The sequence below is a fragment of the Oryctolagus cuniculus genome, chromosome 19 (assembly GCF_964237555.1).
Source record: "Oryctolagus cuniculus chromosome 19, mOryCun1.1, whole genome shotgun sequence".
Classification (NCBI taxonomy): domain Eukaryota; kingdom Metazoa; phylum Chordata; class Mammalia; order Lagomorpha; family Leporidae; genus Oryctolagus; species Oryctolagus cuniculus.
The window spans coordinates 66,073,857-66,100,819 of NC_091450.1; the positions used below are offsets into that span (position 1 = coordinate 66,073,857).

The 26,963-nt window shown below is 42.8% G+C and overlaps 2 protein-coding genes across 2 annotated transcripts in view; one reads left to right on the forward strand and one right to left on the reverse strand.

Moving 5' to 3' along the window:
- VKORC1L1 (vitamin K epoxide reductase complex subunit 1 like 1) overlaps positions 1 to 26,963 on the forward strand; it is a 77,235-nt gene that overhangs the window by 38,638 nt on the left and 11,634 nt on the right. The gene's annotated exons all lie outside the window — the stretch shown is intronic.
- GUSB (glucuronidase beta) overlaps positions 6,803 to 26,963 on the reverse strand; it is a 53,174-nt gene continuing 33,013 nt past the window's right edge. Inside the window, exon 13 of the mRNA XM_070064749.1 lies at positions 6,803 to 7,483. Within this exon, the coding sequence (XP_069920850.1) occupies positions 7,384 to 7,483 (100 nt within the window). The 3' untranslated portion in view covers positions 6,803 to 7,383. The remainder of the gene's footprint in view (positions 7,484 to 26,963) is intronic.

The window sequence follows — 26,963 nt, forward strand, 5'->3', positions numbered from 1 at the left end:
TGCATCAGCCATATCTGGGTTGGGTTGACCCATGTGCCAAGAGTGAGGAAATCAATCCAAGTCTCCCATGTGGGCAGCAAGGAACCCAGTTATTTGAGCAGACATCCCTACTTCCCAGGATCTGCATTAGCAAGAAACGAGTCAGGAGCCAAAGCCAGGTATTGAACCCAAGTGCTCATATTTTTGTCAGCATCTTAACCACTAAACCAAATGCCCCTGACTATTGTAGTTCTTGATTGTGAACTTATTGTCAGTGGTGCTTTTTGCTCTCTCTCAGAGAGTCTTTGGTTCCTTTAAGGTAGAAATATCCCCCACTGAGTGAGAAAGTTTCGTATTTGAAATTGCCAGAAGGAGGTAGGGTTTTCACCCATCTATGACAGTTATTGTTAATCTTTACTTGAGATTCCCTTCCTACATAGATAGGGCAAATTCAGATTCTAGTTCCTTTGTAAGCACAGACTTAGAGGTTGTTTTTGTTTTTTAATGAAAGACTTTTAAAATCTTTAATTTTGTAGAGTTTCAAAAAGATACAATAAATAGAACATACAAAAAGTAACCAGATAGTATCGTAGATGGATGTCATGCAATTGTCATATAGCACTAACAGTTAACAACTTGTGATCTGTTTTGTTTTTTGTACTCCTATCCATTTTCTTCTTCCTGGATTAGTTTGAAGAAAATATCACATGTAATATCATATCATATTTCATTATATAAATGATAAGTTCTCTTTTTAAAAAACTGAAACACAATAAAATTATCACACTTAAGGAAAACCAATAGGGGCCAGCATTGTAGTTAGTGAGGTAAGCCACTGCTTGCAATGCTGGCATCCCATATCAGTGCCAGTTCAAGTGCCAACTACTCTACACTTCCAATCCAGCTTCCTGCTTATGTGCCTGGGAAGGCAGTGGGTGATGGCCCAAGTACTTGGTCCGCTGCCAACCATATGGAAGACCCAGATGGAGTTCCTGGCTGTTGTGGCCATTTGAGGAGTGAACCAGCCTTTTAATTCAATCAATCCACTGATAAATTTTTCAGGAGAGAAAAGAAAACCAGTTGTCTTTATATCAGATACCTAGTCATTATTGAACTTTCTAGTTGTTTCATAAATGTTATGTTTACTTTTAAGAAAAATTTCAATTTCTCTATGTCAGGATCTAAATAGAAACACTCCAGCTGGTTAATGGTGTCATAATCTGTAAGATCTCCCTCCATCTCTCTTCCTTTTGTAGTTTATTAATAGTTGTCCAGTAGTGTTTTCTATCTTATGGGAAATTGGTAATTTGATCTAGAAGTTTGATTTGGGGGGTGGGGAATGTATCAAGACTACATCTTTTTGTCATGTAGTTACCATTTGATGTTCAATGCCTAAATCCATTAATTTATTAGGTGCTGCAAAATGGTGATATTCTATCATTCTTCATTTATTAGCTGTGTGAAAAAAAAACTCCCTTTTACTATTACTTGATTACCTAGTGATCCAGTTTGTATAGAAAAGGTTGGATATTGGGGTAACTGCTTGGTGCAGGATGTTTGCCCACATCCCAAATGGGAATGCCTGGGTCGAGTCCCAGCTCTTCCACTGCCAATCCAGCTTCCTGCTGATATGCTGTCTGGGAGGCAGCAGGTGATGACATGGATACTTGGGTTCTTGTGACCCACATGAGAGGCCTGGATGGTTTGTTGGGGCGGGTGCTGTGGTGCAGTGGGTTAAAACCCTGGCCTGAAGCGCCGGCATTCCATATGGGTGCCAGTTCTAGTCCCAGCTGCTCCTCTTTGGATCCAGCTCTCTGCTATGGCCTGGGAAAGCAGTAGAAGATGGCCCAAGTCCTTAGGCCCCTTCACCTGCGTGGGAGACTCGAAGAAGCTCCTGGCTCCTGGCTTCAGATTGGTGCAGCTCTGGCAGTTGCGGCCATCTGAGGAGTGAACCAGCAGATGGAAGACCTCTCTCTCTGTCTCTACCTCTCTCTGTAACTCTGTCTTTCAAATAAATAAAATAAATATTTTTTTAAAAAAAGGAACCATTGTTGTGATTTTTTTCTCATTATAGTTTTGCTTGTTCTAGAATATGGTATGAGTGGAATCAAACATATACTTCATGGCAGTCTGTCTAGAAAAGAAAGTTTGGCTATTTATTTCTCTTCAAGGAAGACTCAGTTTTTCCCATCAATTATATAAGAAATCTCTTGTAGGGTTTCATAGCACAGAAGTGTGCAGATCATGTTTGCAGAAGCCTCCTTACAGCCAGTGAAGCACTGGAATTCATTTGACTACTTGCTTTAGAAGTTGCTGAGAAACAGTGCCAACATGAAACTCAGTGCAAGCTCTGGTACACAGGAGAGAGAGTATTGTCCAAAGGCATAGCTTCTGGTGGTTCAGGTTGACTCAAGATAAAGCCCATAGCAATGAGTGGTTGCAGTGATCCTCAGACACTCCACAAAGGATACTTTTCTCAGCCAGGTTTGGGTGAGACGTAGGCAGCATGTGTTTCAAGATACAGAGTGTAGAAAACTTACAGTGTCAGTTAAAGGAAAGGCCACCAAATCTGGAGATCAGATCAAAGGAGATTTTGCTTGTCTCCTTGTTGGCTTTGCAGCTTTTTCTCAGAAGTGGTGTGTGAGAATATCTGAAGGCAAAGGAAGATTCTGAAGAAACCTAAGAACAGCAAAGGTGTGGCTCCTGTCCGAAAGAAGCTCGCGTCACCATAGTTCTACACCACTTGTTCCGCTGTGACGGCTCTGATGGCTATTAGTCATGGTTGTTAGTCACTGATTGATTCATTTACCCAAAGTTAGTTGTTGAAGTAATTCATTTTCATGACTTTAAATTTTATTTGAAAGGCAGAGGATGTGCTAAGTGGCGTCTTAACCACTGTACCACACACCTGCCCCCAGTCTGATGATTTTAACTACAAACTGTATGCTGACAATTTCCAGATATTTTCTCTAGCTGATACTGCAGATTCATACATCCACTTCCAATCTGACATCTCTACTTAGACATTTTACAATAGGCACTTCAGACGTGTCTAAAACTAAATTCCTGATCATTTTCCGGAACAAAGCTGCCTATATCTTAACTTTAAAAAAAAAGAAAGAAAGAAACAAGCAACTTTTCTTTCTGGCTGCTTAAGTTGGAAACCTTGGTATTTTCTTAAACCTTTTCCTGTTTTCACAGTGCATATTCATTCTGTGAGCAAGTGTTGGTGACTACCTCCAGAATACATCCTAAGTGTAACCATTTCTTACCACATACCATCTTGGCCTAGGCTTCCCTCATCTGTGCTGGGGTGATTACAGTAATATCATGCCTGGACTGCTTTATATCCATGCTTTTCTTTCATTGTCTATTTTCAATACTGTAGCCAGAAAAATTCTTTTAAAATGTAAACAGAACCTCCCTTGCCCCAATGTTTTTTACTTTATTTATTATTACTCGTCTCTCCCTTCTTTCTTTGTTTTTCTTTAAAAGTTTATTTATTTTTTTGAAAGAGTGACAGAGAGAAAGAGAGAGAGAGAGAGAGATCGATCCTCTATCTGCTGGTTCACTCTCCAGTGATGGGGACTGGGTCAGGCCAAAGCCAGGAGCCTGGAATTCCATCTGAATCTCTCAGGTGTCAGGGGCTCAAGTACTTGGGCCATCCTCCACTGCTGTTCCAGGTGCATTAGCTGGGAGCTGGATCAGAGGTGGAGTAGCTGGGACTCAAACCGGTGCTCATGTGGAATCCCAGCATTGCAGGTGGCGGCTTAACTGGCTGTGCCACGCTCAGTCCCCACGCTGACCTTCTTCCATTTGCTCACTCTGTCCGTACTGAGCTCCTGACTGTTCTTCAGACCCAGGGTTCCTAATCTACTTTCTCACCTCACGACACCTTCCCTGACTATCTGCCTTTAAATTTTAAATGTTAGTTTAAATTGCAGTTCTTTTAACCTTTTATCCACCTTTTACTCTCTATGTTTTTCTGTGTACTTGTTTGCTTGTCTCCCTCCATGAGAACCTAAACTCCATGAAGGCATAGAAAGATGTATATTTTATTTTTTATTGTATTCCCAGTAGCTAATACAGTACCAGGAAAATGGTAGTCACTCAATAAGTATTTGTTGAATAAATGACTGGTTCCCTGCCACTTGCTGGCCACCGTGTGAGACATTGAGTAATCAGGATGTTCTCTTCTCATGGAGCATATAAACTAGTACAGGAGACACAGTCATGGATTGACACGAATTCATCTGCATCATCTGAGATGAAAGCTTTCAAGGAAAGAAGCTGCAGCTGACAGGAGGAGCAACAGAGGCCCTCCCTGGCCAAGTGCAAAAGCTGGTGTCTGGGGGCTCTCATGTTGCACTGTATTGGGCCCCTGCATCCCATATGGGAGTGCTGATTCCCGGAGTCAGAGTGCTGGTTCAAGTCCTGGCCGCTCTGCTTTAGATCCAGCTTCCTGCTAATGTGCCTGGAAAGGCAGCAGATGGTCGGTCGGTCGGTCGGTCTATCTATATATCTTTATTTCCTTCTCTCTGTCTCCCCTTGTTCTGTCACTCTGCCTTTTGAATAAATCAATCTGAAAAGGAAAAAAAAGCAAGATCTAGAAGATTAATGTATTAAGTAGTCTGTGTGGTGTTGAGCCCTTTCTCATTCCTGATAATTTCTTTCTCTCTCTCTTTTTTTTTTTTTTATTTGACAGAGTTACAGTCAGTGAGAGAGAGAGAGAGAGACAGAAGGGTCTTCTTTCCATTGGTTCACTCCCGAAATGGCCACTATGGCCGGCGCTATGCCGATCCAAAGCCAGGAGTCAGGTGCTTCTCCCTGAACTCCCATGAGGGTGCAGGGCCCAAGGAGTTGGGCCATCCTCCACTGCCCTCCCAGGCCATAGCAGAGAGCTGGACTGGAAGAGGAGCAACTGAAACTAGAACTGGCACCCATATGGGATGCCAGCGCCGCAGGCGGAGGATAAACCAAGTGAGCCATGGCGCTGGCCCTTGCTATATTTTTAAAGGTAAATCTTTTTATAGACATTGAGCATATTTTTTCATCTTTGATTAGTATTATACTTTTATTTCCTTTATGTTTAAAATATATTTTTTTAGAGATTTATTTATTTGGAAGAGTTAGAGAAGGAGAGACAGAGAGAAAGGTCTTCCATCTGCTGGTTCACTCCCCAGTTGGCTGCAATGGTCGGAGCTGCACTGATCGGAAGCCAGGAGCTAGGAGACAGGAGCTTCTTCCCTGTCTCCCACACAGGTGCAGGGAGGGGTTCAAAGGTCCAAGGACTTGGGCTGTCTTCTACTCCTTTCCCAGGCCATAGCAGAGAGCTGGATTGGAAATGGAGCAGCTGGGATTTGAACCAGCACCCAAATGGGATGCCAGCACTGCAGGTGGTGGCTTAACCCACTATGCCACAGCGCTTACCCCTAAAAATATTTTTTTAAAGATTTATTTATTTGAAATGAAGAGTTAGAGATCTTCCATCCTCTGCTTCACTCTCCAAATAACCTCAATGGCCAGGGCTGGGCCAGGCCAAAGGTAGGAGTCTGAAACTCCATATGGGTCTCACATGAATACAGGGGCCCAAGTACTTGAGCCATCTTCCACTGCTTTCCCAGATGCATTAGCAGGGAGCTAGATCAAAAGTGCAGCAGCCGGGACTACTATCGGCACTCATGAGATGCTAGCAGTGTTGTAGGTGGTGGCTTAACCCACTGTGCCATAACACTGGCTCCTATTTTCTATATTATTTACCATTTCTCTTATATTTACTAGCTTCTTCTACTTTTGAAGGGTTTAATTTGCAATTATTTTTCTACCTTTTTGAGGTTGATACTTAAAGGACTAATGGGGGTTGGCGCTGTGGTTTAGCAGGTAAAGTTGCTGCCTGCAGTTCTGGCATCCCATATGGACACTGGTTCAAGTCCTGGCCGCTCCACTTCCCATCCAGTTCTCTGCTGTGGCCTGGGAAAGCAGTAGAAGATGGCCCAAGTCCTTGGGCCCCTGTACCTGTGTGGGAGATCTGGCAGAAGCTTCTGGCTCCTGGCTTCAGATCAGTGCAGCTCTGGCCATTGCAGCCAACTGGGGAGTGAATCAGCAGATGGAAGACCTTTCTCTCTGCCTCTCCTCTCTCTCTGTGCAACTCTGACTTTCAAATAAATAAATAAATCTTTTAAAAAATACTAATGTATGCATTTATGGTTCTACATTCCCTTTAAACAGTGTTAGCTACATCTTACGAGAGTTCATAAGTTCATAGTATTTTTAATAACTGTGTTAGTAGCCTGTTTAGATGGTCAGTTTTTTTTTTTTTTTTTTTTTTTTTTTTTAAGATTTATCCATTTATTTGGAAGGCAGAGTTACAGAGAGGCAGAGGCAGAGAGAGGTCTTCCATCTGCTGGTTCACTCCCCATATGGCTGCAACATCCAGAGCTTCACCCATCCAAGTCAGGAGCCAAGAGCTTCTTTCGGGTCTCCCATGCAGGTGCAGGGGCCCAAGGACTTGGGCCATCTTCTACTGCTTTCCCAGGTCATAGCAGAGAGCTGGATTGGAAGTGGAATAGCTGGGACTCAAACTGGTGCCCATATGGGATGCTGGTACTGCAGGCGGCATCTTTACCTGCTACATCACAGCACTGGCCCCTACATGGTCAATTTCATTGCTGATATATTTAGTAATATCTTACAATTTCTATTTCTACAAATTCTAGTATGTTTTTCCTTTCACATTGTTTTGGATTATTCAGACATCTTTTATTATTCCAGCCCCCTCCTTCCATTCTCCTCCTTCATTACCTATTCAGATACATTCATTTACTTTTATTTTATTTTATTTTATTTTATTTTATTTTATTTTATTTTAAGATTTACGTATTTATTTGAAAGGCAGAGTTACAGAGAGAGAGAGAGAGAGAGAGAGAGGTCTTCCATCTGCTGGTTTACTCCCCAGATGGCCACAATGGTCCAGGATGCGCTGATCGAAAGCCAGGAGCCAGGAGCTTCTTCCAGGTCTCCCACATGGGTGCAGGGGCCCAAGGATTTGGGCCATCTTCTACTGCTTTCCCAGGCCAGAGCAGAGAACTGGATTGGAAGAGAAGCAGTTGGTGTCCATATGATGCTGGCACTGCAGGCGGTGGCTTTACCCGCTAAGCCACAATGCTGGCCTCTACATTTACTTTTAGTCATTATTTTATGTATTATACAATGAATCCTTGACTTTAATTAATGCCTAATGTTAATTACTAGTTCTGTCACTTCTCTGTTACTGTGCGGGTCTTACTTGTTTCACTTGTTTAATTTCACATTATATATTTGTTAACCCCACAAGACATTGCTTTATGTAGTTAACATCCATTGATGTTGAGTCTTCTACATGTTTCTCCTTTCTAATTTTATTCCCTACATATTTGTAGTACTGTTGTCTAGGATGCTATTTCTTTTGCTTGTAGAACGTCTTATAGTGTAGGTCTGCAAAGTGAACAAATTCAGTTTTTTCCATCTGGAAAAGAAAAAAAAATTAACCTTCAATTTCAAGTGATATTTAGACTTGAGTATAGAATTGTAGAGGCTATAGAGTTTTCACCACTATTTCTTCAAATATTACATCTCTCTTGTTCCTTTCTCTATTTGTGGTAATGACAAAGAGCATTTGATCACAGAATAAGGTAACTGAGTTGAAGTTGCTAAGGGGTAACTGATGTATGGTTCATCTGCATGATACTGAAGTCTCAAAAATAAAGCAGAAGTTGGAGAGGACAGAAAGACTAAGCTAGGAGCTTAAAAGCTTTCTTGAATGAGAGTGTGTGAAGGTGTGGCGGTGTGTGGGCGGCGAGAGAGAGCAGTGGCTGGGGCATGTCTGTGTTGAAATGTTCCTCCAGGGAGCCACAGTTTTGCAAGAGGGAAAGAGGAACAAAGTCCTGCAAGCAAAAAATGAAAGGGAAGAGGGCATTTTTCTTTATGGCGCTGCCAAATGAGTATGACACCAAAAGCTCTTTTCATCTGAATGACTGCAAGGAAATTCGTGATGTTAAGGACAAGCTAAAGAAAAAAATCTTTTTTTGTATTTGCATTTTTGTAAAATTTCAGATTCTGATGGAAAGTACAGAGCAGTGAGAGTCATGTGGTGGATGACTGGAAGCTTGACCTTCTGGAACAAGTTAAAAGGCAGCCTATGAGGCATAATGAAGTATGTCTTGAAGTCTGAGATAGAGATGAGCAGTCAGGTTTTCTACCCTGGTTACAAAGGTGCCCTCTTCAGGTATAGGCATGTGTGAAATGGTACCTTGATGCATTGTACTTAGGAATCAATAGTGTAGGATCATCTAGGACCTGGGGAGGGTGGGCTTCTCAGTAGAGGCTCCGTAAGCTCTAATGTCTTCAGAACCTGGCTTGCTGAGGCTGGACGCTCTCACGGGTTTTCAAGATTTTCACATTTTAAAGTCCCAAAGCTAGATCCTGGGCTAAGTTTGAATGTACCAAATTAAACCAGTTGTGCGACTTCTGGTGGCCAAATGGTAGCACTTAGCAGCACGTTAGTCTCTACCCTCTTTAATCTGGATACTCTGTTCTTAGATTCCGAAGTTGCCTAATCTTTATCAGTAGTGACATTATACTGGTCAAATGTGAGTTGGCCAACTTTTTCTGTGAAGGGACAGATAGCAAATATTTTAGGTTTTGTGGGCATATGACCTCTGTCCCATCTACTGAACTATTCTATTATAGTGTAAAAGTGATCAGAAATACAATACAAATGAGAATGGCTGTGTTCCATTTCAACTCTGTTTACAAAAATAGTTGTGGGCTAGATTACACCATGAAATAGTTTACCAACCTCTGGTCAAATAAAATCTCTGGGACGTTTTTCATTGGAACCACTGTTAGAGTTTAACACTACACTTCATGATAATGTTTATATATGCCACATTAGTCTTCATATTTTGAGCAAGTTTATCTTAAAATTTTTGAAAACATACTAGCAGACAAATGATCAAATGGTTAGTTCTATTTATATAGGACTAGTGGTGACTGACAGCTATGTCTACTCATTCCTTATTTTTTGAGAACCAGAGACAGAGCTCCCACCTGCTACCCAGATCCATACAACAGACAGGACCGTAGCCGGGAGCCAGGAATTCAATCCAGGTCTCCCATGTGGATGGAAGGAACCCAATTACTTGAGCCATTACCCCTGCCTCCCAGGATCTGCATTAGCAGGAAGCTGGAATTGGGAGCTAGGAATGGAACCTAGGTACTTCAGTGTGCTACAGAGTTGACCTAACCAGCATCTGGACTGTTAGGCTAAAGGCCTCCCCCCGCCCCACTTTTTTTTTTAAGATTTATTTATTTGAAGCAGAGTTACAGAGTGGCAGAGAGAGAGAGAGGTCTTCCATCCGCTGGTTCACTCCCCAGATGGCTACAATGGCTGGAGCTGCGCTGATCCGAAGCCAGGAGCCAGGAGCTGCTTCCAGGTCTCCCATGCAGGTGCAGGGACCCAAGGACTTGGGCCATCTTCCACTGCTTTCCCAGGCCATAGCAGAGAGCTGGATTGGAAGTAGAGCAGCTGGGACTTGAACCAGCGCCCATATGGGATACTTGCACTGCAGGCAGCGCTGGTGTGCCCCTTCTTTTAAGTCACAATTCATCATTAGCTTGTCAATTCTAAGAAATGCCTTTTGCTCTGTATTTCACTCACTTTTTCCTTTGGACTTGATAATGAATATTATATCCTTCCTTTGGTACTCTGTACTGCTTCTCTTGCTGCTGTAGCCCATTTTCAGTCCCTTTCATGGACTCCTTCTCTTAACTTGTGGTGCTTGCTAGGATTCCATCCATAACCAAACTTTGTTTTTATCTCTCCATACTGCCTTATTTATGACTAGTTTTTAGAGACACACTTCTGAATCTGCATTTAAGACTGATATGTGAACATCTGTAGCCCTCTAGCCCTTGGTCAGACCTTCATGTCTCACCTACACTATTAGAGCAGTCTCCTAGGTGGTCTCTTTCCCATTCTGACCCCTCCGGTCACCACCACATTACTGTTAACCCTCCTAGACAGAATTAAGCCCTTTTCACTTGGGTACATGAGTGCTCCACAGCATTACGTCACATTTCTGAATATGGTTTTTCTCTGTTCTTTAAGACAGCTTCTTGAGAGTGAGGACTGTGATTCATTCGTGCCCAACTTCACAGTCTACTGTCTCAAACACTGCTTATATAGATAGTTGATAAATTTTGAATAAGTGAATTTTAGATTTCTAAGTAAACATAATGGATTGAATGCATGTGTTTATACCATCAGGGAACACCAAAGGAAATAAAGGAATAAAAGAAATTGTATAGAGGCAGGCACTGTGATATAGTGGATTAGGCTGCCATCTGCAGTGGCGGTATCCCATGTGGATGCCAGTTCGAGTCTCGGCTGCTCCGCTTATGAGCCGGCTCCCTGCTAATTGCTCCTGGAAAAGCAACAGAAGATGGCTCAAGTACTGGGCCCCTGTATCCACTTGGGAGACCCAGAAGAAGCAATCTTCAAAAAAAATGATTGTATAAAACCACAAGGACAAGAAAGAGAAAGTATGCACAGCTCTGAGAACATTTAGCAACCAGGCATTTTAATCCCCATGTTTACCCCTAGTGGTGGGATTTTAAAGCTTTTCTAGAGAAACATTTTCTTTCTAGATAAAATATACACAGATACTGACATTGGAGTGCCTCTAATGACTTGATTAGCTCTTAAGTTTGTATATTCTGTATGTTTTATAGTTTGTTGAGTTTAAACAAATGCATATAATTATGTAGCCACTACTATTGTAAACATCAAAATGGTTCCCTTACTGTAGTCAACATTTCCTTATCCCTGGCCCCTGACAAACATTTATCTATTTTCTATCCCAGTTGTTTTGCCTTTCTCATAATGTCCATAAGATGGAATTTTACAGTATTTAGTCTTTAAGTCTGACTTTGTTCACTTACCATAAATGTATATGAGATTCATCCTTGTCTTTTCATGTATCAGTAGTCCTTTTGAAGCCGGCGCTGTGGCATAGCGGGTAAAACTGCCGCCTGCAGTGCTGGCATCCCATATGGGCTCCGGTTTGAGACCCTGCTGCTCCACTTCTGATCCAGTTTTCTACTACGGCCTGGGAAAGCAATAGAAGATGGTGCGAGTCCTTGGGCCCCTACACCTGTGTGGGAGACCTGTAAGAGCCCTGGCTCTTGGCTTCTGATAGGCCCAGCTCTGACCATTGGGGCCATTTGGGAAGTGAACCCAACAGATGAAGTTTCTCTCTCTCTCTCTCTCTCTCTCTCTCTCTCTCTCTCTCTGTCTCTCTTTCTCTCTCTTCTCTCCCCTCTCCTCTCTCTTCTCTCCTCTCTTTACTCGTTTCTCTCTGCCTCTGCCTCTCTCTAACTCTGCCTTTCAAATAACTAAATAAACAAATTTTCAAAAGCAAATAGTCCTTTCATTTTTATTGCTGAGTGATATTCCATAGTTTGCAAAAGCTTGTTCATCCATTCACATGTTGAAGGAAAGTCGGGTTATTGCCAATTTGGGACAACCATAAATCCACAATAATCATTTGTGCAATTTTTTTTTTTTTTTTTGGTGGGCATAAGGTTTTGTGTCTCTAGAATAAATGGAATAGGACCTCTAGGTCATATAAGTTTAAGTTTCAGAGGAAAATGCCAATTTGTTTTCCATACAAGAGTTCCAGTTGCTTCACATACTCACCAGCACTTAGATGTGTTGAGTTTTTGGGTTCCATTATGTTTAACAGCCATTCTGGTAGATGTGTTAGAATTTTTAGTGTTTTTTAAAACTGGATTATGGGCCGGCGCCGCGGCTCACTAGGCTTATCCTCCGCCTTGCGGCGCCGGCACACTGGGTTCTAGTCCCGGTCGGGGCACCGGATTCTGTCCCGGTTGCCCCTCTTCCAGGCCAGCTCTCTGCTATGGCCCAGGAGTGCAGTGGAGGATGGCCCAGGTGCTTGGGCCCTGCACCCCTATGGGAGACCAGGAGAAGCACCTGGCTCCTGGCTTCGGATCAGCATGATGCGCTGGCCGCAGCGCGCTAGCCGCAGCAGCCATTGGAGGGTGAACCAACGGCAAAAGGAAGACCTTCCTCTCTGCCTCTCTCTCTCATTGTCCACTCTGCCTGTCAAAAAAAAAAAAAAAAACAAAAAAACAAAAAAAAAACTGGATTATGGATAAAAGTTCTTTGGTAGGTAATTTGCAAGCATTTTTTCTTCAGTCTCTTACTTGTTTTCTCATTTTGAGAACAATGTCTTTCACAAAGCAAATGTTTAAGTATCGATGAAGACCAATTTGCCATTGTTTTAAAAGTATTTAGAAGTATGAAGTAGGGGCTGGTGCTGTGGCATAGCAGCTAAAGTTGCCACCTGCAGCGCCAGAATCCCATATGGCCGTCAGTTTGAGCCCTGGCTGCTCCATTCCTGATCCAGCTCTCTGCTAATGCACCTGGGAAAGCAGCAGCAGATTGCTGAAGTCTGTCGCGGCCATTTGGAGAGTGAACCAGCAGATGGAAGACTGATCTCTCACTCTTTCTCTTTCTATCTCTCCCTTTCTTCTCTCTGTAACTTTACTTTTCAAATAAATAAATCTTTCAAAATAAATAAAGTATGAGGTATAGGTTGAGATTCAGTTTTTGTGTGTGGTCATGTCTGTTTCTGAAATCTGTATTCTATGTTGATCATTGTGTTTATCCAGCACTACACTGTCTTTTTATTTATGTATTTTGAAAGAGTTACAGAGAGGGAAAGGCAGAGAGAGAGAGCGATCTTCCATCCTTTGATTCACTCCCCAGATTGCTACAACAACCAGTGCTGAGCCCGGCTGAAGCCAAATGCCCAAAGCTCCATCCAGGTCTCCCATGTGTTTTTCAGAGGTCCACTAGGGCCATCTTCCACTGCTTTCCCAGATCAATAGCAGGGAGCTGGATCAGAAGTGGAGCATCCAGGACACAAATTTGTACCCATTTGGGAGGCTGGCATCCCAGGTGATAGCTTTGCCTGCTATATCTCAACGCAAGTCCCATACTGTGTCTTGATTAATTACCATAGCTCTAGATTATCTTATTTACTTACTTAACTTGAGAGGCAGAGAGACAGACAGAAATCTTCCATCTGCTGGTTTGCTCCACCAAATGCCTCTAGCAGCTGGGGCTAGGCAAGGCCAAGAGTCAAGAACTCAATCTGGGTATTCATGTGGGTGGTAGGGACCTAACAACTGGAGCCAAAACTCTTTGCCTCCCAAGGTGTGCAGCAGCAGGAAATCAGAAGAGAGATAGGACCCAAACTCAGGCTCTAGGATGCTGGCATCCCAAGCAGCATCCTAGTCGCTGCACCACAAGTGCTCAGCCCTCGGATATTTTAAAGTTAGTGTATGTTCTCCAACTTTGCAAACCTGTTTTGGCTTTTCTAGATCCTTTTACTTTCTACAAGTTACTGACACTATCTACTGATATTTATGAATCTCACAGTATTAGTCCTTTTGATCCAAGTTGTCAAACTTATGGGTATAGAGTTGTTTGTAGTATTCCCTTATTCTCTTAATATATATAACTGTAATGATATCCTTTTAATTTTTGATGTTAATACTTTGTGTTTTTTTTTCCCTCTTTGTCAAATATTTATCAATAATGTTAGCTAGAAGTTTCTCAATCATTTTGAAGAATCAACTTTTGGTTTCATTTATTTTCTGTTTTCTGTTGTAAATTTCATTGTTTTTTTTTTTCTTTTTTAAAAAGATTTATTTATTTACTTCAAAGTCAGAGTTACACAGAGAGAGGAAAGGCAGAGAAAGAGAGAGAGAGAGAGAGAGAGAGAGAGAGAGAGAGAGAGAAGTCTTCCATCTGCTGGTTCACTCCCCAGTTGGCTGCAACAGCTGGAGCTGTGCCAATCCAAAGCCAGGAACCAGGAGCTTCTTCCGGGTCTCCCATGCAAGTGCAGGGGCCCAAGCACTTGGGCCATCTTCTGCTGCTTTCCCAGGCCATAGCAGAGAGCTGGATCAGAAGTAGAACAGCCGGGACTTGAACCAGCACCCATGTGGGATGCCAGCACTGCAGATGGCGGCTTTACCTGCTATGTCACAGTGCTGGCCCCTGATTTTTTTCTACTCTTGGGTTTTTGAGATTTTTCCCCCCTTCTATTTGTTGTAGGTCTAGTTGGTTCCTTGTGTGTGTTTGTTTGTGTGTGTGTTTTTTAAGGTAGAAGTTTATAGTAATGATTTCAGACCTTTCTTCTTGTTGTTTAATATTAGCATTTTAATACAATATGAATGGCAACAAAGGCTGGAGCTGAGCTGGTCCGCAACCAGGAGCCAGGGGCTTCTTCCAGGTCTCCCATGTGGGTGCAGGAGCCCAAGCACTTGGGCCATCCTCTACATCTTTCCCAGGTACATTAGCAGGAAGCTAGATTGGAAGTAGAACAGGCAGGACCTGAACTGATACCCATATGGAATGCTGGCAATGCAGGTGGTGGCTTTACCTACTACACCACAGTGCTGGTCCCTATATGTTTTTCTCTAAGGGCTGCTTTCACTGCATACCATCAATTTTTTATATGTAGTATTTTTATTTAGTTCAAAATAGTTTCTGACCCATGCATATTTTTTAGATGTTTAATTTCGGTCTAATTTTCTATTACCAATTCCTAGTTGATTCCCTTATGCAATTTCAGTTATTTTAAATTTATTGAATTTATTTATGTTTACTTATATAAAGTCTGTCTTGGTGAGAATTCCACACATATTTGAGAACATGTGACCTGCTATCACTGGGTAGATTATTATACAATGTAAGGTCCAATTGGTTAATAGTTCCATTCAGACCTGTTGAATTCTTTCTGATTTTCTGTTTATCATTTACTGATAAGAAATAACATCAAAATCCTTAAGTATTGTTGTGGATTCTTTTTTCCTTTCAAACAGACAGAGAGCTTCCATCTGCTGGTTTATTCCTCAAATATCTACAAGAGCTGGGGTTGGTCCAGGTCAAAGCCAGGAGCCCAGAACTCCATCTGCATTGCAGGGATTCAAGTACTTGAACCATCACCTCATGCCTCCCAGGGTGCCTATTAGCAAAAAGTTGGATCCAAAGCAGAGCCACAAATGACCCAAGTACTTGGGCCCCTGCACCCATGCTGGAGACCCAGAAGCAGCTCCCACTTCATCCTGGCCCAGCCCTCACTGTGGGCGGCCATTTGAGGAATGTACCAAGAGGTGGAAGATCCCTCTCCCTGTCTCTCCTCCTTTCTCTGTAACTCTGCCTCTCAAATAAATAAATCCTTAAAATCAAACTCTGATATGGAATGCAGGTATCCTGAGTAGCATCTTAAGCACTATACCAAATGCTCTGTCTCGGGCATTTAATTTTTGCTTCATTTTGAAGTTTTCTTGTTAGATGCTTATACATTTAGGAGCATTTTGTCTTCTTGGTTAATTGACCTTTTAATGTCTCTTTTTATTCCCTGTTAAGTTCCCATGTTCTGGACACTGCATTCTGGTGGTTAATACTGCCTCTATACCTTTTTTCTTGTTGATAAAATATATAACATAAAATTTATCATTTAATTTTCTTTTGATTAGTATTTATATGGTACTTCATTTTGATCTTTTTAGTTTTAACCTAATTGCATCATTATATTTAAAATGAGTTTCTTGAAGACAGCATATACTTGGGCCTTTTTTATTTTTAAGTTCAGTTTGACAGCATCTGTCTTTGAATTCATGTGTTTAGGCCATTTATTTTCAGTGTAGTTGTTGATATGTTTCGCTTTTAGTCTACCTTTTTATTTACTTATTTTTTCTATTTGCATCTTCACCTTTTTTGCTCATTCTTACCCCTATTTCATGCCTTCTTTTAGATATTTGAAATTTTTAAAATTTCATTTTTATAAATTATTTATCTCTGAATTTGTTTTTAAAGATTTAATTATTTATTTGAAAAACAGAATTACAGAGTGGGAGACACAGAGAAAGAAAGAGATCTCCCCCCTGCTGGTCCATTCCCCAAGTGGCCTCAGTGGGTGGAGTGGGTCAAGCTGAATCCAGGAGCTGAGAATTCCATCCAGGTCTGCCACAGCGGTGCAGGGGCCAGGTACTCAGGCTATCCTCCACTGCACCCCCAGGCTCAGCAGGCAGCAGGATTGGAAGTGGAGCACCCCAGGTGGTGGCTTAATCTGTACCACGATGCAGGAATTCTTACAACTTTAAAGATCCTATTATTCTCCCCGTTATGTCATGTGTCTTTATCCCTACATAAATTGAAAACTCCACTCAACAATGGTATAACATTTGCTTCCAACAATCTTATATTTTGAAAAATATTTTATCTTTTGATAATCCTTGAATGAGGGTTTTAAAATTTCATTATAAATAGGTAATTCATAATTGTATGTATTTATGAGATAATGACCAATGTTAACATATACATTACCTAAAATAAACAAGAAAATATTCTTTGGTAGTAAGAACATTTGAAATTTACTCTTAGCAGTTTTGAAATATACAGTTCTCTCATTAACTGTATTCACCATGGATACAGTAGAACTCAAGAACAAACCTGATTCCTCTCGAGACTTCCCCGGCCCCCACTGTTCTGCTCTCTGCTTCTAGGAGTTTGATATTTGTTTTTAGATCCCACATATAAGTGAGAACATTCAGTATTTGTCTCTCTGTGCCTGGCTTATTTCACGTAACATGATGTTCTTAAATTTCATTCCATGTTGTCATCAATGACAGAATTGCCTTCTTTTTGTTTTAAAGTTATTCAAGAGGCAGAGACAAAGAAATAGAAAGTAAGGGTGCCAGCGCCGTGGCTCACTTGGTTAATCCTCTGCCTGCGGCACCAGTATCCCATATGGGCGCCAGGTTCTAGTTCCGGTTGCTCCTCTTCCAGGCCAGCTCTCTGCTGTGGCCCGGGAGTGCAGTGGAGGATGGCCCAAGTGCTTGGGCCCTGCACCCGCATGGGAGACCAGGAGAAGCACCTGGCTCCTGGCTTCGGATCAGTGCAGGGCGCTGGCCGTGGCGGCCATTTGGGGGGTGAACCAATGGAAGGAAGACCTTTTTCTCTGTCTCTCTCTTTCACTGTCTATCTGTCAAATAAATTTAAAAAAAAATGAAATAGATCTGTCAAACAAATAAAAAAAAATAGAAATAGAAAGTGAGATCCCATGTGCAGGCTCACTCCCCAAACACCTTACAACAGGCTGGTGCTGGGCTCTCAAGCCAGGTCTCCCACGTGAGTGGTAGGAACCCAGCCACTTGAGCCATCATCACTGCCTCCCAGGTCCATATCAACAGACAGTTGCATTCGGGAGCTGGAGAGGGCATCGAACCCAGGTGGTCAGTTAACGGGAATTGGGCATCTCAACTAGTGTCCTAACTACTAGGCTGAATGCTTGCTCACCCTCCTTTTTTAAGGCTGAACAATCTTACATATTTTAAAAGAATGCAGGAGACAAAATAGTCTCTTTACCATTCTGTTGTTTTGCATTTCTCAAGTTCCATATTTCCCTCGGGTATCATTTCCTTTACTGTGAAGAACTTTCACTAGTGTTTCTTTTTTTCTTTTTTTAATAGTGTGCCTGCCAGGAGTCCTTGGGTTTTTTTTTTTTTTTTTTTTTTTAAGATTTATTATTTTTCTTATTTGAAAGAGTTACAGAAAGAGAGGTCTTCCATCTGCTGGTTCACTCACCAAATGACCACAATGGCCAGAGCTGAGATGATCTGAAGCCAGGAGCCAGGAGCTTCTTCTGGGTCTTCCTCTGCAGGTGCAGGGCCCAAGGAGTCGGGCCATCTTCCACTGCTTTCCCAGGCCACAGCAGAAAGCGGGATCGGAAGTGGAGCAGCTGGGACTCTCACCAGCACCAGCCCCTCACTAATGTTTCTTTTAGTGCAGATCTGATAATATATTCTCTTAGTTTTCCCGCCCTTGAGATTGCCTTCAATTATCCATGGTCCCTGAAAGATATTTTTTGCCAGATGGAGAATTCTCAGTTGACAATTCTTTTTGTTTCAACACTTTAAAGATTTTTGCCTTCATGGTTTCTGATGTGAAATTAGTAGGCATTTGAGTTACTATTCTCTTCCATATAATGTATCATTATTCTCTAGATGCTTTCAAAAGTATTTTCTTTAGCTTTGGTTTTTAGTAGTTTGATTATGATGTCTGGGTATAGTGTTGAGTTTAGTAGCTGCACATTCACTGAGTTTTTTGAATTTACAAATTTTTATATTTAGTTAAATTGGGGTGTTTTTAGTCATTTTTTTCTTTTCTTTTCTTTCTTTATTTCTTTCCTTTTTTTTTTTTTTTTTTTGCCAGGCAGAGTTAGATAGTGAGAGAAAGAGAGAGAAAGGTCTTCCTTTTTCCGTTGGTTCACCCCCCAAATGGCCGCCACAGCCAGTGCACTGCACTGATCCGAAGCCAGGAGCCAGGTGCTTCTCCTGGTCTCCCATGCGGGTGCAGGGCCCAAGCACTTGGGCCATCCCCCACTGCACTCCCGGGCCACAGCAGAGAGCTGGACTGGAAGAGGAGCAACCCGGACAGAATCCAGCATCCTGACCGGGACTAGAACCTGGGTGCCGGTGCCGCAGGTGGAGGATTAGTCTAGTGAGCTGCGGCGCCGGCTGTCATTATTTTTCACACACACCATGTCTGTCTTTGTCTCCTTCCAGAAACCCAGTGACATGAATGTTAACTTTTAATATTATCCTACAAGTCCCTACCCTAAGTCTGTATTTTTAAAGTCTTTTTCCTCTCTGCATTCTTTAGAATATTAATATTCCCTTTGGTGTTACTAGTTTGCTATTGATGTCTTCTAGTGGATATTTAATTCCAGATATTGTTTGGTTTTTTCTTTTTAAAATTTATTTGAAAGTCAGAGTAGTCCTTCAGCAGTGGACATCAGCTGGATGTCCTCTAATTCAAGTCAGTTCTGACACTGTTTGGCTGGAGAGCCCACGGTGGAAGGCTTAGTCTCCCTGCTTCAGAGGCCCATCGCAGGCCCCAGGTTGTTTTCCCTGTACTTCTGACCAGCAGGCTGTAAATCAGGGTTCCCACTTCACCCTCCTCAGGTTCAATTAATTGGCTCAGGCAGCTCACAGAATTCAGGGAAATACTTGTGTTCACTGGTTTATTATAAAGGCTGTCACAAAGGATACTGATAAACTGAAGAGATGGATAGGACAAAGAGCTGGATGGGGGAAGGAGCACTGAGTGTCCATATTCCCTCTGGGCTCCTCACCCACCAGGAACCTCCTTGTGTTCAGCTATACGGAAGCTCTCTGAACCATGTCCTTTTGGATTTTTATGGAGGCTCCCTCCACAGGCACCATTGATTAAATCATTGGCCTTTGGTGATCAGCTTGACTTTTGGCCTGTCTCCATTCCCTGAAGGTTGAGGGTTGGGGCTGCCATCCATCTGTTGACTGACTAGCTACAGCAAGACATTTATTACTTCGGAGATTCCACGGATTTTAGGAGTTACGTCAAGAAACTTGATGCAGACCAAGTGTATGTTTCACAGTATCATACTGACCTTTAAGCAAGGCCAAGGGAGAAAGAAAATAAATCTGAAAACAAACTGTTACTGAGTCCAAGTTCATCTGCCCACCGCACAAAAAAACCATTAACTTGAGGGTGAAGTGTTGGAGCAAGGACGCAATTTCATTTGGAGTACTGGTAAACCAAAAGGATGGCTGGGCTAGCACCCTAAAGAAACTATCTTCTCCATGCCTTGTCATAGACCAATTTTAAGTACAAGTGGCAGGAAAAGGGGAGAGGGAAAGGCTGAGAGGTGATGGATTACTGCAGATACCTGGGCACCAGCAAGGGCTCGAAAAGGGTTGTAAAACTGCTCTTGATTGGTTGACTGAGAGCTGGGGATATGGTCAAGGTCCTCCAATAAAACCATAACAGAGCAATCATTATTTCTGTGCTCTTCCTTGTCTCCTCCGAGGAAGAGAGCATGTAAGGGCCCATTTGCAGAAACCTTAAGCTGCAAGCAGAATTCCCCTCGTGACTAACATGTCTACATGCAGTCTGACCCAAAGGTTAGGGTGGCAAAGGACACAGATGCAGTATAAAGGCAGAGATGCCACGCTTTTTCACTGTGTTTCAATCTGTGACCATTTTCATGTTCTAGGTCACATGAGTTCCTTTCTCTTAGACTCTCCCAGAACAGGGACTTTTTTGATCGACTGCTCCACTGGACAATTCTGCAACTTGGGCCACCTTTGATTCAAAGCCAGAAGTTATCTTTGAATAGAAGGAGGAAAAAAACTCCTACGGTACTCCGCTGTACTGGTTGTTCAGGTTTTGACTTGCCTCCCCTATCCACCACCTATTTTTACTTTTCAGAGTTCTCAGTTCCTTTTTGTTACTCAAGTTTTAGCTGTCATCAGTGGAAGAGAGCAGCTATAATGGGCATTTTCTGTTTTATCCAGCATTGAAATTAACATTCCAGAGACCAGTGCCATGATCTTACAAATGAGTAGATAGTTAAGGGTCATCGGGCCAGACATTTGAGAAGTCTCCAATACGGGAGACAGACACACATAGGCAAATACCACAGACACTCACAAACAGCGTCAGAAGTAAACTTAAATGATTTTCTTTCCTTATATCTAAGAAAAAGTGGTAACCTGAAACATAGTCAGATGCGTTTGTAAAAGAACCAATCAGAATAAGAACACTTAGAAATTAGATATATGGTAGCAATTGTTGATCAGTGCATACTCAGAAACTCTAAAAGCAAAGTCTTTATTTGGGGCCTTGAAGAATGCAACTTGGGAGAAAGTTTAGATGGGTCTGAATCTAAATGTTTCCAAAGATGGCAAGGAAAAGTGGGAGTTTAAGTGAGCAGGTGGCACAGAGGTGAATGTTCCTTTGTGGAGAACTTCTTTGGAAATTAAGGAAGGGCAGAGGCTCTGTGACCAACAGAAGATACAGAAAAGAATGTATATACTCAGTACAAATGGCCATAAAATAAGAGTCCCATGATTTCTTGATATGCATCTTTAGTCTCTAGGCACAGTGTAATGATATGTTGTAGTTACCTGCAGTCAGAAGGGAACCAGAGTTCACATGCCCAGGCAGCTGCTGTGAGTCCTTCTCCCCTTATGGCCTCCCTACTCCAGTTTTGAAAGGCTCTTTCAATGTTGTTTTCATAATAATATTCCACACAGTAAGTTTAATAAATGAATTCACTTGAAAGCTTGGAAGAGTGTATCACGCTTATTTAGAAAATGAAGCAAAAGGGGAAAGAGAGAACTTAGGAGACCAAGTGCTTGAGCAGCCAGCCACCTGCTGTCTCCCAGGATCTGCATCAAGCAGGAAGTTGAAGTCTGGAGCTGGAGCAGTTATCAAACTGAAGTACTTTATTGCAGGGCACGCATGTCTTAATGGACATCGTGACCACCATGCTAAAAACCTGTCCCATGAGTGTGGTTTTTTGTTGTTGTTGTTGTAAGATTGACTTATTATTTATTTCAAAGGTAGAGTGAAAGGGAGATGTCTTCCATCTGCTGGCATGCCGAATGCCTGCAAAGGCCAGAGCTGATCAGTCTGAGCCAGGTCTGCTACCTGAGTGGCAGGAACCCAAGTACTTGAGCCAAATATATTTTCTTAAGGAGTCTCTTGGAGGATTATTCCACCAAGACAGAGGAGTAAACGAAGGAGGAAAAGGAAGACTCTAGAATCTAAGAAATAAAGATCCTGTGTGGGAAAGAAATTAGAAGTTTTAGACTGTAGCTGTGCAGCAGGTTAAGAGAGCAGCCAACCCAAATCAGGTCCTCCAGAGCAGCCCAGGGAGGTTGAGGAGTCCAGGCAGAGTCTCCAGGGGAAAAATTACAACCGACAGATTTCCTGATATGAAAGAGGCTCATATCAACAGATACTGCTCAAGAGGGTTTTTGAATATCAATGATAATAACAGAAAGCTAAGTAAAATATAGTTTTTTTTTTTTTTTTTTTTTTTTGGACAGGCAGAGTGGACAGTGAGAGAGAGAGACAGAGAGAAAGGTCTTCCTTTGCTGTTGGTTCACCCTCCAATGGCCACCGCGGCCGGTGCACCGCGCTGATCCGATGGCAGGAGCCAGGTACTTCTCCTGGTCTCCCATGGGGTGCAGGACCCAAGCACTTGGGCCATCCTCCACTGCACTCCCTGGCCACAGCAGAGAGCTGGACTGGAATAGGGGCAACCGGGACAGAATCCGGCGCCCCGACCAGGACTAGAACCCGGTGTGCCGGCGCCGCTAGGTGGAGGATTAGCCTATTGAGCTGCGGCACCGGCTCAATTGTTGTAATCTTTAAGAACAGGAAATGTGGGGCTGATGCTGTGGTGCAGTGAGTTAACGCCCTGGCCTGAAATGCCAGCATGCCATATGGGCTCCGGTTCTAGTCCCGGCTGCTCCTCTTCCAATACAGCTCTCTGCTATGGCCTGGGAAGGCAGTAGAAGATGGCCCAAATCCTTGGGCCCCTGCACCCATGTGGGAGACTGGGAAGAAACTCCTGGCTCCTGGCTTCAGATCAGCGCAGCTCCGGCAGTTGTAGCCAACTGGGGAGTGAACCAGCAGATGGAAGTCCTCTCTCTCTCTCTTTGTCTCTCTGCCTCTCCTCTCTCTGTGTAACTCTTTCAAATAAATAAATAAATCTTTAAAAAAAGAACAGGAAATGAGTGTTTAATTAGGTTGAGGCACATGGAAGGGGAAGCAAAAATCTGTTGTTCTGGGTGGTGGTTACAAGGTTGTTGCCCTAAAATGTATTTTTTAAATATTTTATTATGCATTTTATATTTAATACATTAGATAGAATGGTGTTGAATGTGATAGTTCTGTTTTATAAGAAGACATTAGAATAGTGGTTGTCCTGGAGGAGGAGAAGTGACTACAAGGGGGCGTCCAGGGTGCTGACTGCTCTATTTCATGACTTGGGTTCTGGTGCACAAGCATATTCAGCTCATGGAAATTCATTGAGTTTTACACACTTGTGTGTACTTTTTCATATATAAACTGCTTCAATAAAAAGTTTTTAAAAATATTTATTTATTTATTTATTTGAAAGGCAGGGTGACATAGATGGAGAGACAGAGAGAAATCTTTTATCTGCTGGTTCATTCCCCAGATGGCTGCAACAGCCAGGGCTGGGCCAGGCCGAAGCCAGGAGCCTGGAACTTCATCTGGGCCTCCTACACGGGTGGCAGAGGCCCAAGTACTCGGGCCGTCTTTCACTGCTTTCCCAGGTGCATTAGTAGGGAGCTGGGCCGGAAGTAAAGCAGCAGGGCCTTGAACCTGCACTTATGGGATGCCTGCATCACAGGTGGCAGCTTAACCTCCTGCACTACAGCACTGGCCCCAAAAGTTGTTATAACACACACACACACACACACGTATGTAGGTATACACACACACCTGCTATTTATGGGACAGGGATGAGTAGATCACACAAAATTCATGTAACCTTGTAACTAGCTAATGAAGGGAAATAGCAATAATCCTACTAGAAATACTGGCAGAGGTGTGGGTGTTGGGCTTAATAGCTGAGATGCCTACCTCCCATATCTAGAGTGCCTGGCTCTAGTCCGGCCTCTAATCCCAATCCAGCTTCCTGCTCTAGAGTACCGTGGGAGGCAGCAGGTGTTGACTTGATTATACCCAGGTCCCTGCTACCTGTGTGGAAGACCAAGATAGAAGTTCTGGGCTCCTGGCTTCAGCCTACCCAGCCCTGGCTATGCAGGCATGGAGTGTGTGTGTGTGTCTGCCTTTCAGATAAAAAATGAAAAATAAATATATAATTTTTAAAAAATGTATGTTTTAAAGACATTAACTTTGAAATAAGTAAGTATATGAAAATGTAGGATATTATCTTGGGGTTATCTTGAGGCAGCTGGGTTATGGAGATGCAGTTTGGGAAGAATCATTTTCTAGGCAGCTTCAAGAAAGCCTGAGACCAGGCAGTGGTATGGGCTATATTTTTCTGAATGCTGCATATGAGATTATTGTGAACTTTCATTCAGATACTTTTATTTAGTGGTACAGAATTTTAACAAATTTTGTTTATGCATAAAGAATTTGGAAGAAAATTATTTGTGGACTGTGCAACTTCATGTTGTATTGATGTCATTCAATAACCTTAATAGAATTGAGAATAATGAAAACTAAATACACACACACACACACAAGTATCTTATAGAAGTTTTTCACTAAGCTTTGCAGATTTTTTTTTTTTTTTTTTGACAGGCAGAGTGGACAGTGAGAGAGAGAGACAGAGAGAAAGGTCTTCCTTTTGCTGTTGGTTCACCCTCCAATGGCCGCCGCGGCTGGCACGCTGTGGCCAGCGCACCGCGCTAATCCGAAGGCAGGAGCCAGGTGCTTCTCCTGGTCTCTCATGGGGTGCAGGGCCCAAGGACTTGGGCCATCCTCCACTGCACTCCCTGGCCACAGCGGAGAGCTGGCCTGGAAGAGGAGCAACCGGGACAGAATCCGGCGCCCCGACTGGGACTAGAACCTTGTGTGCCAGCGCCGCAAGGTGGAGGATTAGCCTATTGAGCCACGGCGCCGGCCAGAAATTTTTTTTTAAGATTTATTTATTTATCTGAGAGGCCGAGTTACAGACAGAGAGAGGGAGAGACAGAGAAAGGTTTTCCATTCGCTGGTTCCCTCCCAAAATGACCACAATGGCCGGAGCTGGGCCGATCCGAAGCCAGGAGCCAGGAGCTTCTTCCGGGTCTCCAATGTGGGTGCAGGAGCCCAAGCACTTGGGCCATCCTCCACTGCCTTCCCGGGCCACAGCAGAGAGCTGGACTGGAAGAGGAGCAGCCGGGACACAGACCAGCACCCATACGGGATGTCAGTGCTGCATGCAGAGGCTTAACCTATTACACCACATGCCAGCCCCTTGCAGAAAATTTTACATACATAGTTATCATAATTATAACTATGTATTGAACATATAGTATTGTCATTTACCATGAATGTATTATCCCATCCTTTTTATACTTTGCAGAATCCAGTTTTCCTTTTTAGTATTTGTGGCTCTTTTTTGTTCCTGATATAACTTGAAAAAACAAAGGTGGCTCTTTCAGCTGAAATAATCTTAAGTCTCATTTGACATGCTGTCATAACCTGGAAGAAAGACCTTTTCTTGATACAAGCTGGTCATTTCCTCAAAAGGAACAAACTCAAGCATTAACTTCTTTTTTTTTTTTTTTTGGGTCAAGCATTAACTTATATGTTTCTAATGTCCACTGTTTAATTTACCATTAGGATCAATATACATATTTATACAGGTAGGTTTTTTTCTCCCTTTTCTAAATTGATGATGAGCTTAGTATGGAGGAAATATGGGTTATTTTTCATCTTGTCCAGGGCTACCTCACTCCCACAAACCACACTGTTAACAAAATGGTAGGGAATGTTCCAGCTGTTGTCTTGTGAACCACATCTCTTGATTTGCCTTCACATTGAGTTAGTTTTACCTGAAATTTTCCTACCAGGGGTCTTTTTCCTATCAGAGGAATGACTGAAAGATTATGAGCAATTTTAATTCACTGGTGCAACAGAAAAATACACACACACACACACACAACAGAAAAGTTCTATGTACTAAGAGATGAAAGCAGCCCAGATACCTATTTATGGATGAATGCATAAACAAAATGTGAAATATATGTATGGTAAGATTTTATTCAGCCTTTAAACAGCCAAGTCTTGTCACATGCTACAGCAGGGATGAACCTTGAGGACACTGTCCATGCTAAATGAAATACACCAGTCATAGAAAAAGAAATGCTGTATGATTCTGCTTATCTGAGGTATCAAATTCACAGACAGAAAACAGAATGATAGTTACCAGAGGCTGGAGGAATAGGGTGGGAAGAGAATTGTTCTTTTATGGTTACAGAGTCTAAATTATGCAAGATGAAAAAATTCTGGGGGCTGGTGCTGTGTGCATTGGGTTAGGGCACTGGCCTGCCTGCAGCACCAGCATCCCATGTGGGCGCTGGTTCGATTCCCAGCTGCTCCACTTCTGATCCAGCTCTCTGCTGTGAACTGGGAGGGCAGTGGAGGATGGCCCCGGGCCCTTGGCCCCTGTACCCGCATGGAGGTCTGGGAGGAGGCTTCTGGCTCCTGACTTCAGATTGGCTCAGCTCTGGCCGTTGCGAATCATTTGGGGAGTGGGCCGGCGGAAGGAAGACTTTCTCTCTCTCTCTCTCTCTCTCTCTCTCTCTCTCTCTCTGGCTTTACCTGTCTCTGTAACTCTTACAAATAAATAAAAATAAATCTAGCCGGCGCCGCGGCTCAATAGGCTAATCCTCCGCCTAGCGGCGCCGGCACACCAGGTTCTAGTCCCGGTCGGGGCGCCGGATTCTGTCCCGGTTGCCCCTATTCCAGGCCAGCCCTCTGCTGTGGCCAGGGAGTGCAGTGGAGGATGGCCCAGGTGCTTGGGCCCTGCACCCCATGGGAGACCAGGAAAAGCACCTGGCTCCTGGCTCCTGCCATCGGATCAGCGCGGTGCGCCGGCCACAGCGCGCCGGCCGCGGCGGCCATTGGAGGGTGAACCAACGGCAAAGGAAGACCTTTCTCTCTGTCTCTCTCTCTCACTGTCCACTCTGCCTGTCAAAAAAAAAAAATAAATAAATAAATAAATAAAATAAATAAAAATAAATCTAAAAAAAAAAGAAAAGAAAAAATTCTGCAGATTGTTTCACAGCAATGTGAATATATTTAACAAATAATTTAACCCACTACACCACAATGCCAGCCCCAGAAATAACAAATAAATTATATATTTATTTGCCTTCAAGAAAAAAGAACTAATACTAACCATTGTGTGGTGAGTAGAGGTGGAAATGAAACAGGAAAGGTACAATTTTTTTTAAAGATTTATTTATTTATTTGAAAGTCAGGGTTATACACAAAGAGAAGGAGAGGCAGAGAGAAAGATCTTCCATCTGCTGGT